Source organism: Protopterus annectens, chromosome 10.part0 (genome assembly GCF_019279795.1).
Source record: "Protopterus annectens isolate FY-2018-M chromosome 10.part0, PAN1.0, whole genome shotgun sequence".
Lineage (NCBI taxonomy): Eukaryota > Metazoa > Chordata > Ceratodontiformes > Protopteridae > Protopterus > Protopterus annectens.
In genome coordinates, this window is record NC_056744.1 from 852,413,603 (window position 1) to 852,429,623 (window position 16,021).

At 46.6% G+C, this 16,021-nt stretch overlaps 1 protein-coding gene across 1 annotated transcript in view; it reads left to right on the forward strand.

The window, feature by feature from the left end:
* The first annotated feature begins 612 nt into the window (after nucleotides 1–612).
* Nucleotides 613–16,021, forward strand: part of HFM1 (helicase for meiosis 1) — a 3,254,758-nt gene continuing 3,239,349 nt past the window's right edge. Inside the window, exon 1 of the mRNA XM_044086815.1 lies at nucleotides 613–685. Within this exon, the coding sequence (XP_043942750.1) occupies nucleotides 613–685 (73 nt within the window). The remainder of the gene's footprint in view (nucleotides 686–16,021) is intronic.

The following is a 16,021-nucleotide window of genomic DNA, read 5'->3' on the forward strand; positions in this document are numbered from 1 at the left end:
AGTCCAATATATAATTCACTATTGTAAATGTCGAAAATCTCAAGTTACAAAGCATTTATGTCCCTGGTAGGACTTCTTTCTCTGGACGAAAAAAGTCATTCATTAAGTGCATGTAGTCAAAACTCAATTGCAGGTTCAAAACCTGCCAGCGTTTCAAAATCTCCGGTAAGCTTTCCCCATTCTAAGTATGCTTATGCATTTTACTATGCATTATTCTGATATTTGTATAGATTTTCTAGATGTTTCGGTCAACAAGAATATGTTTGGTAATTTATCCACAAGTATGTTTAGGAAACCTTGTAAAAAGAATAATATTCTCCATAAAACAAGCATGCACCCAAGGCACATTCCCAGGAATGTCCTATCTAGGGACATAAATGCTTTGTACCTTGAGATTTCTGACACTTACAATAGTGAATTATATATTGGGCTAGTTGATGAAATGCTTTGCACTATATCCATTTATGAATGGAAACTTCAGAATGAGAAAATAAAAAAAAAATGAAAAGAGATTCTTCAGATTTATGCCAGGGGGGGGTTTCCTGGCCACTGAGCACCAAACCAGTTGGAATAGACATTGATGATCCCAATGAAGCAAGGTGCCCAATCACAATGGCAACTATACATGAGGATCCTATCATAAACGAGATACATCATAGAGTTAATGCCCACAATGTGGACACTGGTAAAGATGCCTCTAGCTCAAGTGAAATAACCGCGCCATGCGAAAACAGCTCGAATGCGAATGAAGTTATTGATTCCTTCTCAATGTACAAGTAATGGAGCTGCTTTAGCTATCAACTCCTCTATAACAAGCCAAAGAGGTAGTGAGTGAGTTTCGGCTTAAAATATTGACACCAGCATTAGAACAGAGTTTGCAGCAGTGATTCTTTCCACTTCTAAAGACTCCCAGTCCCTTAATTCTGTTTTTTTAGCCAAAGCTTTACCAATTCGGCAAGAAGGGAGAAAGGGACAATTACACAGTAGGAGACAGAGGGTCAGGATGGGCTTGGACAACTCAATGAAATGGAAAGGACCGGAAACAAGAAGCCGCAAACAGGTGACTTCATTTTTAATCTGTCATCATTTGTTTTGACTGATGAGCAGATTGCTGTGTTAAAAAATGTTTATCCTTTATCCCTGCCACAAAGGCTTATTTAAGAGGAACTATATTGGATTTAAAATTATTTGCAAGGAACACTATGCTTAGTGTAGTTTTTCTTGAGAAAACCTTAATGCATAATTGTTTTAGGAAGCCTAGTGTTTTTACACCTGATTTTTTTACCAGCTTTAGAAGCTTTATCAATTTATGTGAGGATGATTTGAGAGGTTGTATTTATGCTAAACAGAGTGGTGCTAACTATTGTAACTTGAATTTTAATGAATATGAAGACCAGAATCAATTAACTAGAGCATAGCCCTTAATTGTAAGACCAGCTGACAAAGGTGGTGGGATAGTTGTGCTAGATAAGTCTCTGTATCTTGATAAAATGTTCAGTATGCTTGAAGATGCAGATGTATATTTGAGATTACAAAGATTTCAAGTTACAGGCATTATAAATAGAGTGAATTTTTATTTGTATGACCTTTTCATGATAGATTTGATAGATTATAACCTATACATGTACTTTGTGGTGGAACATCCGAGAATACCCATAATGTGAAGTTGTTCTATCTCACCGTTCATTCTTACAGATGGGCACAGAGCCGATCCTCGGCTCCAAGTCGGCCTACTGCAAAGCTTGAGGTCTTCAGATAGCTCGAGGCCAAGTCCCTATCCCATGATGCACCTAGAGTTACCTGAGATCTAGTTTGCCACTGCAATAGATTGCTATCTCAGGCCAGTAAAAACCTTGTTTTTTCAAATATTTTTCATTATATTGATAATTCCTTCTGAATAGTAGTTTTAGATACTTATATAAGCTCTTACATCTTTATTGTGTAATTCCCTTTACCTTGGTGCGCTTTTTTCTTAAATTACTATTTGGCCTCGTTTTTCCTAGGCCTAGTTTAGATTATTATTTTGTGTTTAAAGAGTGACTTTTCTGTCACAGCTATCTTTATTAATAGTTTAGATTTAGTGTGTGCTTAGTTAGTGACCTTTTTGTCACAGTTTTGAAATAATTAGAGCTAAGGTTTAGTTTTCAGTGTGTGAAATAGTAGCATATAGTATTGTTGTGTGCATTTAGACAGTGACTTTCTGTCACAACTTGATACTTTATTTATCTTTGTTTAGATAAATACTTTTTGTGTGTGTGTATGACGTTTAGCCCATTTTTTTTAAAGGGCTTGTTGATTGTTGTTATTGATCAAAATTGTTTGGGTGTGTCCAGTTTTACAGTAACCTTTTTTGATACTATGGTTTGTATAGTATGGCTGACCAAGACAAACACCCTAAGTCAGGATTTAAAAAATGCCCTAAATGTGGCCAGAAAATGTCTGTCACTGACTGTCATGTTAACTGTGTTTATTGTTTGGGAGCATTGCATCTCCAAGATAGCTGCTCCATATGTCATTCTTTCTCTGCTAGGGTTGTCCAGGAGAGAAAGAGAAAATTGATCGATAGAGGTTTGCTGAAACCCTCTTTCCAAGAAGCTTTGAGTGACCAAGATGGATCCAGTAAGTCCTCGAAGTCTTCCAAGACCTCTGAGAGTAAGGAATCCAAAAAGGCTTTGACGTCGGCTCCACAGACCTCGGAGCCAACCATCTTATCCTTTTGGAGCTGGTCCCCAGTTCTGGAACCGGTATCCGAATTACCTACGTCTCCCGTCTCCACTGTTGCAGTTGGTACCACCTTCTATCCACTCATCTCAGTCTTCGATTAGCCTTTTTGATTTGGATGTGGATCATGTGGTGCAGAAGCTTTTCCAGGCACCAGCCTTTGCTAAATTCTTATCGGCTCCGACCAAAGACCCTCTTACCAGCTACTACTCTTCCTCCTCCAAGCCATACTAGTGGAGCCAGAGGAGTCGGACTTGTTGATCATGGAACCTTCGGAGTCGACGCCTGCTCCAGTGTCTTTGGCTCCATTTACTTTGATGTCCTCAATGCCGATCGAGGAATCTAGGAGCCAACACTCTCTGGTCGGGTCCTGGGAGGATAGTCGGACCGACTTGTCGGTTCTGACTCTGCCTCTCTGGACTTCAGCTCGGATGAGCTCGGCTCCTACCTCTGGCTCGGAGCCCACTGTCCCGGTGCCGGGGGTATCGACTCTCTCTTCAGATCCATTGGTCCCTCTTCTTTGGAACAGAGGTGCCTTTGAAGCCATTTGGAGAGTTCTGTCTCCTAAGACATCTGCGTCTTCAGGTCTGGCTACCTCCACCCCTAAAGCGCCTGTGTGTGCTTCTGCTTCACAGATCCTTGCCTCAGGCATCCCCATTGGATGGCTTCTGCTCTTCCGAGACCTCACTAGAAGCCCACACTGATGAGGTTCCCAGGAAGAGAATCAGTAAGAGGAAGCATCTAGACTCCCATCAGGAGTCCCTGACATCCGATACCGACTTGGATGAATCAGAAGGATCCCCACGGTCCCCATCTGAGGATATCTCATTTGCTGAGATATTATAAATCCTTAGGCAGAGGGGAGACTGGCAGTCTACCACCCTACTGAAGAAGAGTTGGTTCTCCTGAAGGCTTTTGGGTCTCAACCCTCCACCGCTTGGGTGTCTCCGCCCTTCGATGAGCTTATGCAGCTGGTCTCACGAAGGGAGTGGGAGTCTCCGGACACCATGGAGCCTGTCCCCAGGAGGCCTAATAAATTTATCTCTGCTCCCCAGGACAAATCCTTTCTGACCAAAGGTGCACCACATGATGTCATGGTGGTGGTGGCAGCCACCAAAAAGGACATTTCAGAAACTTCCTCTTCTGTCCATCCTCCTAACAGAGATTCCAGGATCATGGATAGATATGGGAAGCACACTTACAGTTTAGCGACTTTTGCACTGCGTTCGCTCAGCTATCTGACCCATTTCACTAGACTGCAAAGAGATCTCCTTAAAGAGCTTGGAGATACTCTACAGGGTACAGTAGCTGCAGGAGCTTCAGATAAAGTTGCCTCCCAGCTTGCTACCCTCAACTTCATTGTTAACTCATCCATGCGCCTCATTTCGTATGCAGCTGATGGAATGAGCAGGGTAGCGGTTACAGGAATTGCTCTTAGGAAACACTCCTGGATGCGCTTGTGTTCCTTTGCAGAGCCCTTCAAGTCATCCTTCGTAAATACCCCTTTTGATTGCTCATCTCTTTTCAGGCCCAAAGTTAAGGAAACTTTGACCAGTGTGAGCAAGAAGGAAATACTCTGTCTGCCGTCTGAGTCCGTTTTTCCACCCCTACCAGACCCTACCCCAAGGGTCAAAGGGGAGGAAAGATTTGGTTCCAAAAAGCCGAAGGAGCTTTTCAGGACACATATGGTGAACCCCCCTCCGGGGGCAGAGGAGGGGGCAATAATGGAAGATGCTGCCCTCGTGACATAGGGGGTCCGCAAAACCAGGGTGACAGAGATCACTTCTTTGGGAAGTCCTACCAGTGCTCCTGAAAGGAGGCCCGACTGTCCTACTCTGGAGGCAGTCGGGGGTAGCTTATCTTTCTATCCAGATGCCTGGCTCAAAACAACAAATGACAACTGGGTACAAAGTATAATTTCCAGAGGATATTTCATTCCTTTCGAAACACCCCCTCCACTGACAAGAAAAATCCCGGATGTTCCACCGAATTACAGGGAACAAGCAACAGTAGAGGTCCAAATGTTGCTAAAAAAGGGTCACCCAACCAGTCCCAGCAGACCAGACAGGGTCTTACTCAAGATTCTTTTTAGTTCCAAAAAAAGACAGGGGACTAGAGACCTATTTTGGATCTCAGCAGGCTAAACAGATCTGTCAAGAAGAAGAAGTTCCGGATGGTCACACTTCATTCTCTACTTCCCTTCTTAGGCAAAGACAATTGGATGTGCTCGATAGATCTCCAGGATGTGTACTACCAGATAAAAATGGCCAGACAATCCAGGGATCATCTGCGCTTCCACCTGCGGGCCAATCATTACCAGTTTTGTGCCCTGCCCTTTGGTCTCACTATAGCCCCCAGAGTGTTTATCAAATGTATGGCAGTGGTCACGGCTCACCTGAGACATTCAAGATTCCAGGTGTTTCCGTACCTAGACGATTGGCTCCTCACTGCCACCATCAGGCATCAGCTCATTCAAGCCAGGGATACCACTCTTTCACTTTGCAGTCGGCTGGGCATTATGATAAACTCAGAATAATCTTCCTTGTTGCCATCGCAACATACTGTTTTTATTGGAGCAGAATTGGACACCACCACCACCACTCTGAGACTTCCAACAGAAAGAGTCTTACTACTCCGTCAGCAGGTCCACAATATCATAGCCAAAAACAAGGCTCCAGCATCAGAAGTACTAAAATTGTTAGGCATGATGGCAGCTGCAATATTAGCTATACGCTTGGGTCACATGCATATGCGGATTCTGCAATGGCTGTTGTTCCCTCAATGGTCTTACCAAGAGCTCCCAGTGTCTCATCTTATAATGATCATGAACACATGCAAAAAGGATCTTCAGTGGTGGTTGACCTCTCTTCATCTCACGATAGGTCGTCCTTTTGTTCTACTCCCACCAGCGGCCACAATGACCATGGACACTTCCCTGATAGGGTGGGGGGGGCGTTTTCAGGGAAGAACAGCCCAAGGCATATGGACCGATCAAGAGACACATCTGCATATCAATGTCCTAGAGATGAGAGCAGTACTTTTAGCGTTGCAGTACTTCCAGGACTCTCTTCCTCTTGGTACAATTGTGATTCAGACAGACAACATGTCAGTGGTCTGGTACTTGAACAAACAAGGAGGAACCAGGTCCTACCCCCTTTGTCGCGAGGCTCTAAGAGTATGGCAGTGGGCTATATCCACCCAGCGCTTTCTGTTAGCAACGCAGATCCTGGGGAAATCCAGCGTGATAGCAGACAAGCTGAACAGAGCAATTCTGTTACCTCACAAATGGTCCCTAAAGAAAGAAATAGCGGACAGAATATTCCGCAGGTGAGGTCAGCCTTGCTGCGACCTTTTTGCCAGCCACATGAACATGAAATGCAGAAGCTACTTTGCCCTGATTTCCCCTCTGGGAGAAGCCCCAAGGGATGCACTCGCGCACGATTGGCCTCCAGGTCTCCTCTATGCATTCCCTCCAATTCCATTAATTCCCAAGGTCCTACAGAAAGCAAAAGCCCTGGGAAGGACCATCATTCTAATAGCCCCTCATTGGCCTCATCAGATTTGGTTCCCCTTCCTTCGACTTCATCTTTTGGAGGGCCCTTGGATTCTGGACCCAGCTCCAGATCTTCTGACGCATTCGTCGGGGGAACTTCATCCCTCTCTTCAGTCCCTGAAACTGACAACTTGGCTGCTCCAATTCCCATCATAGCCAGGTCCCACAACCTTTCTAATTAGATGAAACAAATTCTCATATCCTCTCATAAATCCTCTATGAGGAAGCTATACCTTAGCAAATGGAAAGAAATTTCTATATGGGCCTCTCAAAACAACACTGATCCTTACCAAGCCACTGTGGCCTCCATTTTAGAGTTCTTGACTATGATTTTCAACAAAGGAGCTGCAGCAGCGACAGTTCGTGTTCATCTTGCTGCCATTTCTTATTTAGGTTCATAGGTAGGTGCTAGGCTATTGGCCCAGGGGGCCAAGGCAAACCTAGCCAACAGTGTATTGGCTTTCGCTACCCATGTATTGTTAAATTTCTGCCCCTCTATCGAGCAGTGCCCCAGACATAACCCCAGGAGTGAATTTCCTGTCGCCCATCCACTTATCAAGGTTTTTCTTGAATAATGCTAATGACAAGCTCTGCTTGACATGGATGGGAATCTTGTTCCAGAGCATGGGAAGTCTCTGGGACACAAATCTATCCCTCCAGCATGTCCTATTCATTGTTGTGGTGAGGTTTAGGTCCCTAGAGCGTGTAGCTTGGGGAGATTGGGATTTCTTCAAGTGGAGCATGTCCAATAATTCTTGGTTTGACATAGGTTTGTATATCAGACAGAGGTCTCCTCGGAGTAAGCGGTATGCGACCGAGTAGAGTTTGAGTTTCTTGAGCCGGTCGGCATAGGACAATTGTTTGAGGCCAGCGATCCTCTTGATGAGGTACTTTTGGGGCCTTTCAAGTTGTTGTAGGTGTCTTGTGAGGTACATCCCAAACGGGGCATTGTATTCAATGAGGGGTCTGATAAGTGATGAGTAGAGGGGGACTATGGCTTCCTTCTTTCTAGATGTGAACCCTTTTGTGATTAAGTGGGCCAAGTAGAAAGATTTTCTGACCACTGTGGTAATGTGGTTATCAAAGGAGAGGTTACTATCCACTTGGGTCCCAAGGTCTCTTATCACACTTTCTGTGTTAAGTGAACTTCCCCCTATTTGGTAATTCATGGGTACCGTGTTTTTGCCAAAGGGGATAACAATGCATTTTTTGGCATTTAGTTTGAGGTCATGATTTTGACACCAGGTGTCAGTCTCGGTGAGGCCCTTTTGCAGGATGTCTATTTCGGTGGGGTAATTGATAATGGCACCCAGTTTGCAGTCATCTGCGAACTTGGTTAACCATAGACCCTTGGTGTTCGCTTGCACTTTCGAGAAGTATATACTGAACAGGAGGGGTCCCAGGACTGAACCCTGGGGTACTCCACTTGTCACTGGTTTGGAGTCGGATCTGGAGTCAGCAACTCTTATCGTGTGGGTTCTCTCCATGAGCCAATTGGCCACCCATCTCATGACATAAGGGTTTATGTTAAGATTGGTGAGTTTATCAGTGATTCCTGAATGAGGGATAGTGTCATAGGCTTTAGTAATGTCCAGGTAGGCTGTGTGGACTACCTTGCCCTCGTCTATGGCCTTTGTAACTGTTTCAAAGAAGTCTACCAGGTTTAGGAGACATGACCTACCTTTTATAAATCTGAATTGGGTAGCATCCAGAGTTTGGAGGTTACCTATATCTTTGTTTATGAGTTCCATGATGATATGCTCCATGGCCTTGCAGACCAGGCTTGTCAGGCTAATAGGTCTATAGTTTCCGGGGTCTGTGGTGGTTTTTCCTTTGTGGAGTCGGATAACCATTGCTGTGCACCATTCTGTGAGCACATAGCCTGTGGTGAGGCTGTGGTTGAACATGGATTTTAGGTGGGGGGGCTAGTTCATTTTGGAGTTCATGTAAGACGTAGCCTGGGATGTTGTCCGGTCCCATGGATGCTGTGTTTTTTGCTTTAGAGAGTGCTGTTTTTACTTGTGTGTTTGTGATTGCCGGGGCTGTACAACCATCTAGTATAGTTATGGGTCCTTTGGGGGTGAGGGGGGAGTAAAGTATGCACTGAACCTATCTGCCTATATGTTGGCAATATCAGTAGGCTCTGTATATTTTGTGCCATTCTGTTGTAGTTTGGTGCAGATTGGGGTGTTGCCATGGAGATTCTTGACATAGCTAAAGAATGCCTTGTGGTTGTCTTTGGAATCTGTGGCAATTTTTCTTTCAAAATTAGCTTTCAAGGATTTTATGAGAGATCTTAGTTTCTTACAGAGGCTCATCAGTGAGTTCCTCCATACCTGGGTTTTTACTCTCTTTTGCAACAGTTTCTTCCTTCTGTTGTAGAGTTTGTTAATGGCAGGGACCACCAGATCAGCTTTTCATCTTCGATTTGAAGGATTGGACATTATGTCACACAAACTATCCAAAGCCTTTCTCAAAGGGACCTTTCATCTCAGACCACCTGCGAAATCTCCCTATTCCACATGGAATCTAAATGTTATGCTTTCCTGCATTATTCTTCCTCCACTTGAGCTAGCTTCCTCATGTGACTTCAAATTTTTGTCATGGAAGATTATCTTTTGAGTAGCTATCACTTCTGCCCGCAGAGTGTCAGAGCTTCAAGCCTTGTCCATTAAGCCTCCTTATTTGATTTTCCATGTTGACAGAGTCTCACTTCGAACAAACCCCTCCTTTTTGCCTAAAGTTTGCACTGAAGCTAATCTTAATCAAATTATTGATTGGCCTGTTTTCTTCCCCAATCACTCCAACAATTTAGAACATATGCTGCACAAACTTGATGTTCACAGACAGCTCAGATTTTACTTGGATAGAACAAAAGATTTTAGGAAATCTGAACAGCTTTTTGTTTCCTTTTCAGACTCCAGGAAAAGTTAGCCAGTGGCTAAAACAAGTCTATCTAAGTTATTATCTGATTTTTGCTTATTCAGCTGCCAATATGCCCTTACAACGCAAAATTAAGGCTCACTCAACCAGAGCAGTGTCTACATCCTCTGCCTTTTCTGCTGGACTTCCTATTGATAACATTTGTGTAGCAGCCACTTGGTCAAGACCTCATACCTTTATCACTCATTACAAAGTTGACAGGGCCTTCTCTGGGTTTACTGTCCTGAAAAACATACTGCCGTGAGCCACCCGAGATAGATGGCGTTTGGGAAGCTACCCATCTGTAAGAATGAACGGCGAGATAGAACAACTTCGCATAAAGAAGTTATATACTTACCAAAACGTTCTATGGGAGTTGTTCATCTCACCTTCATTCTTACTTGCCACCCTCCTACCCCCTCCTGGGTTTTTTGAAGACCGAGATGCTAGATTCTTCCTGGTTGCTCAACCCTTCTATAGCTTCTTATGGAGTGATCGAATAACACATGGTATTATTATGCACACCAAACAAAATCTGAGGTAACTCTTGGTGCATCATGGGATAGGGACTTGGCCTCAAACATCTGAAGACCTTGAGCTTTGTAGTAGGCTGACTCGGAGCCAAGGATCGGCTCCGAACCCATTTGTAAGAATGAAGGTGAGATGAACAACTCACATGGAACGTTATGGTAAGTACATAATTTCTGTATTTATGGCTTGCGCAAAGTACATAAGAATAGTACTGACCCCCCCCCCCCTTTCCATCCTATTGTGTCGGGTAGAGGTTGGCTTACAGATCCAAAATCTATGTATGTGGAAAAACAATTAAGGTCGGTTCTAGACACTATAACTGATGATGTTAAGTTGTCAATCTCGCCTTCATTCTTGCTGGATGGGTTCGGAGCCGATCCTCGGCTCCGACTCGGCCTATACTAAAGCTCGAGAGCTATTTATACCGGCTCGAGGCTACCCTATGTCCCACAGTGCTAGGCGCTAACTACCCAGATCTCGTTTGCCACTTACAGCTGCGAGGTGCGTTTATTACCGGCTCTACAGGTTAGATATTATAATTCTTAAATTTCTATCTTTTAGTCAGATTTTCAGTTAGTTTTTAGTTAGCGACCATCCCATTAGCTTCCCTTCATAGCTAATCCCCCTTCCGGTCCCTTATAGGGTTAGGCCTTTGGGCCTATTCTGCTTTCTTTAACTTGTCAGTTTAATTTTTGTGTGACTGACTTAGCTTGTTTTAAAGGGTGTCTGTGTGTGTGTGTGTGTGTGTATATATATATATTTTTTTTTTTTGTACTTTTTAGGATGTCTAAAGACACCAGGGTCTCAGGCTTCAAGAAGTGTGACTCGTGCTGTCAGAAAATGTCGCTGACAGACGGTCACACTTCTTGTGTTTATTGCCTAGGCCCTCTGCACCTGCAGGACTCTTGTTTGGTCTGTCATGCGTTCAGTCCAAGAGTCCTGCAGGAACACAGAAATAAGTTAATTTTGAGGGGCTTGTTAAAGCCTGAAGGTTCCCCGACCAAGTCATCATCGGGGAAGCCTTCAAAGCCATCTAAGCCGTCGGATCCAAGTTCAGAGCCTTCGATTGGTGGTGCTCTGACTGCTGTTACATCGGCTCTGGCTGGAGCCGATGTTTCCAAGACACAGTCTTCCTCATCGGCTCCGGCTGGAGTCGACGTTCCTCAAATTCAGGCTTCTACATTGGCTCGAGCCGGAGCCGATGATTCTAGGACTCAGACAGCGCCGATAGTGGTGGCGGCGCCATCTGCTAGCCGTAAACGGTCCAGGTCTCCGTCCTTGGAATCTGTTCACTCGGCACCGAGGTCTCCTTTACTCTCGGAGCGGAGCCATCGAACCCATTCCTCCAGGTCTTCCAGGCTCTCGGACCATGACCTCGAGAGGGTGGTTAGTAGACTTCTTAAGTCTCAGGCACTAGCCCAAATGCTTCATAGCCCTTCTCAACAGACAGTGGCTATTCCCACCCCATCTTCGATTCCTCCTCCGACTCTTCCTCTGAGTTCGGAGCTGGAGCTCGTGGGAGCCGTGGCCGTTGACACGTCGGAGTCGATACCCCACCTTTCAGCTCCGTCGTCGGCTCCGGTCTCTTCCATGGTCCCATCCTTGGAGGGATCCAGGAGCATGGACTTCCTCGTCAGCTCCGAGGGGGCGAGTGGCATCGGACCCTTGTCCGACCCCGTTCTCCCTCTTGGAGCTTCGGCGCTGGTAAGTTCGGCCCCGACATCGGCTTCGGAGCCATCCCTCTCAGTGCCAGGAGGGGTCCTTATCTCTTTGGAGCGGGGACTATCTACCTTGCCTGATAGGGGCGCCTTCGAAGTCATGAAGAGCGTGCTGGCCCCTGTGCCTGCTCCACGGTCGGCTCCCTCAGCTCCTCCCTCTGTAGTGCCTGCTGCTGTCTCTACCCACCCTCTCATTCCCGACCGTAGAGATCCAACGCCTCAGGTTTCCCCATTGGGAATATCCTCCTCTTCCGAGGTCTCCCCTGATCCATCAGGGGAACCTCCTCAGAAGAAGAAATGTAAGGGGAAGCATGTAGACTCCCCTGAGTCCATTACATCGGATACCGACTTGGATGAGTCGGAAGGGTCCCCACGGTCCCCCTCTGAGGATGTCTCCTTTTCAGACATCCTTGAGATCCTGAAGCAGAGGGGGAACTGGTCTACCCTTAATCCTTCCGAGGACGAGTCAGTTTACCTAGAGGCATTTGGCTCTCGCCCTTCCACCTCCTGGGTGTCTCCGCCCTTTGACCCCCTCATGGAAGTGGTGGCGCGGAAGGCATGGACGGCCCCTGATACGATGGAACCTACCCCACGGAGGCCTTCCAAATTCATAACAGCCCCTTCGGACAAACAGTTTTTAGCCAAGGATGTCCCGGTTGATGCCATGGTGGTGGCTGCAGCCACTAAGAAGGAACTGGCTGATCCTTCAGTACCTGTCCATCCTCCTAATAAGGAGTCTAGGACTATGGATAGGTACGGCAAGCGGATGTTTTCTTCAGCGACCTTTGTCATGCGGTCGCTGAATTATCTGTGCCACTTCACCCGCCTTCAAAGAGACATGCTCAAAGAAGTGGGTGAGGTCTTACAGGATCCAACAGCTGCGGGGTCTCAGGACAAAATAAACTCCCAGCTGGCAACCCTGAATTCCATTGTCAACTCCTCCATGCGGCTTATTTCCTATGCGGCCGATGGGGCGAGTAGGGCTGCAGGCACAGGCGTTGCCTTAAGGCATCACGCCTGGCTGCGGCTTTGTAACTTTGCAGACCCCTTTAAGGCGTCCTTCACTAACTCCCCCTTTGACGGTTCAGCTTTGTTTGGACCTCAGGTGAAGGATACCTTGACCCGATGCGAGCAAGAAGGCAAGACTCTCTCTGCCGTGGGAGTCTGTTTTTCCACCCCGTCTAAACCATACCCTAAGGGTCAGAAGGGTGGGAAGATGTGGTTCCGTAAACCACAAGAGGTCGCGCCTGACGCAAGAGGTCAGTTCCCCTCTAGAGGCAGGGGGGGGGAACAATAACAGATGCCGCCCTAGGGGCAGAGGAGGTCTGCAAAATCAGGGTAGCAGAGAGTCTCTTTCTGACAAACTCTTCCAGCATCCCTGAGAAGCTGCCCGACTGTCTGCCTTCGGAGGCAGTCGGGGGAAGGTTATCGCTGTACCCGGAAGCCTGGCTTTCACTCACCCAAGACAAATGGGTACAGTCGATCATATGCGAGGGTTACAAAATTCTTTTTATCCACACCCCAACTCAGCCAAAAGGACCCCTCCCAGATGTTCCACCCAGTCTAAGGGAACAAGCAGTACTAGAAATATCAAAACTGCTAACAAAAAGAGCCATCCAGCCAGTCCCAGCATACCAACAAGGATCCGGAACCTACTCCAAGTTCTTTTTGGTACCAAAAAAGACAGGGGATGGATCTCAGCAGACTAAACAAGTCTGTAAGAAGAACGAAGTTCCGGATAGTCACGCTACAGTCCATTCTACCCTTTCTGGGTCAGGACGATTGGATGTGCTCAGTAGACCTTCAGGATGCGTACTACCACATCAAGATGCACAGGAGCTCCAGGAGGTTTCTCCGCTTCCGGCTGGGAGCCAGTCACTATCAGTTCAGAGCCCTGCCTTTTGGTCTCACTACAGCCCCCCGAGTGTTCACCAAATGCATGGCAGCGGTTACGGCTCATCTGAGGCGTCATGGATTCCAAGTGTTTCCATACCTAGATGACTAGCTCCTCACTGCCACCACCAGGTGTCAACTTCTCCTCTCCAGAGATTACACCATTCAAACTTGCAAATGGCTAGGTATCTCCATAAATTTCGAAAAGTCTGCCTTGTCGCCTTGTCAGTCTATTACCTTCATAGGAGCCACCATGGACACAGTCCGGCTTTCTGCAAAACTAACCGAGCAAAGAGTTCTAGATATTCGCAGGCATGTTCACATCCTTCTTCAGAACAACAAAATCCAAGCCAGGTTTGTCCTGAAGGTATTAGGTCTCATGGCGGCAGCCATTACTCTACTTCCCCTAGCTCGCTTTTATATGCGGATCCTTCAATGGATGCTTTTTTCCCAGTGGTCCTTTCAACAACTTCCAATGTCACACAACATTTTAATAACCCTGTCTTGTAAGAAACACCTTTCTTGGTGGATGGTCTCCCCTCAAGTCCTTCAGGGCAGACCATTGGTTCCTTCTCCCCCGGTCGCCACGGTGACAACGGATGCCTCCCTGATCGGGGGGGGGGGGGCATTTTCAGGGCAGGATGGTCCAGGGCACATGGCAACCTTTCGAGTGCCACCTGCACATAAATGTCTTGGAGATGAGAGCAGTACTTTTAGCGTTGCAAGCCCTTCAGGGCTCTCTTCCTATCGGGACTATTGCAGTTCAGACGGACAATATGTCTGTAGTGTGGTACATCAACAAGCAGGGCAGAACCAAGTCCTATCCCTTATGTCGAGAGGCTCTCAGACTTTGGCAGTGGGCGATCTCCTCTCAGCGGTTTCTGATAGCAATGCACATCCCTGGGAAGTCCAACATCATAGCGGACAGGTTGAGCAGAGCCATTCTCATGTCACACGAGTGGTCTCTCAAACAAGCAGTAGTGGAGAGAATTTTTCAGAGATGGGGTCGACCTTGCTGCGACCTTTTTGCAACACCTCAAAACAGCAAGTGCCACGACTTCTTCACTCTCTTCCCTCTTCCCGGCCAACCCCCCAGAGATGCTCTAGTCCACGATTGGCCTCGGGGACTTCTGTATGCCTTTCCCCCCTTTCCATTAATCACTCAGTTGATTCAGAAAGCTACCGCCATGAGAGCCACCATGATCCTCATTGCTCCTTACTGGCCTCGTCAGATATGGTTTCCGTTCCTGCATCGTTACCTCTTGGGGCAGCCCTGGCATCTGGACCCAGTGCCAGATCTCTTGACCCATTAGTCGGGACAGCTGCACCAATCCCTCCAATCTCTCAACCTCAAAGCTTGGTTGCTCCAATTCCAACCCTAGCCAGGCTTCCCCTTATTTCCTATTCTGTGCGTGACATACTTATAGCTTCCCTAAAGTCATCCACCAGGAGGATTTATGCCAGCAAGTGGAAGTGTTTTTCCTTCTGAGCAGGAGCTAGAAATATAGATCCTTTTACTGCCCCTATCCAATCAGTCCTATACTTCCTAGCCGAATTGTTTCACTCAGGGTCTTCTTCCTCCACCATCAGAGTACAGTTAGCGGCTATTTTGAACTTTCATGCAGGCCTTTCGGACTCCAGTATCATGTCCCATAAGCTTTGTAAAACCTTTCTTAAAGGTATCTTTTTGCTTAAGCCCCCAGTCAGGGACCCCCCACCGCAGTGGGACTTAAATTTGGTTCTAACCTCCTTGATTCTTCCCCCCTTTGAACCTGCGGCTTTCTGCTCCTTGAAATTGCTATCTTGGAAAACTCTTTTTCTGTCGCCATAACATCTGTGAGAAGAGTATCAGAACTTTAGGCCCTTTGCACTCGTCCACCTTATCTAGTTTTCCATAAAGACAGAGTGTCCCTCAGGACTAATCCGTCCTTTTTACCCAGGTTTCTTCTGAGGCGAATCTAAATCAGACTATCGATCTTCCAGTTTTCTTCCCCAACTACTCCAACAGAGCAGAACAAAAGCTGCATTTTCTAGACGTTCATCGTCAACTCCGTTACTATCTGGATAGAACCAAGCAAGCTAGGAAATCTGAGCAGCTCTTCCTATCTTATGCAGCAGGCAAAAAAGGCCTTCCAGTTTCCAAAGTAACCCTTTCTAGAAGGCTAGCCTCTATGATAACTTTCATCTATCAGCTCAGACGCCAAAAGCTACCGTCAAGGCCCAGGCCTCACTCAACTAGAGCATTAGCCACCTCAATAGCTTTTCAGGCTAGATTACCAATAGATTCCATTTGTGCGGCAGCCACTTGGGCCTCTCCTCATACCTTTATCTCTCATTACAAATTAGACATGGCCTCCCAAAGCTGGGCTAATTTTGGTTCCACCGTTCTCAAGAGTCTGTTCCGATGAGCCACCCAGGGTGAAGGTGCTAGGGACACGGTCCCATCCAGCAAGAATGAAGGCGAGATTGACAACTTAACATTGAGAAGTTATGTACCTACCATAACGTTCCATGTTAGTTGTCTTCTTCTCGCCTTCTTTCTTGCGTCCCACCCCCCCATCCTCCTAGCCTGGACAGACCTAAGGATCCTTGGGGATCTTCTTCTTGCCTCAGTTTTGCCCCCTAGGCTATCCCTACTGGTAGCTATAGGTCTAGGTGACTTTTGAGTGAGGTTTCCTCTCCT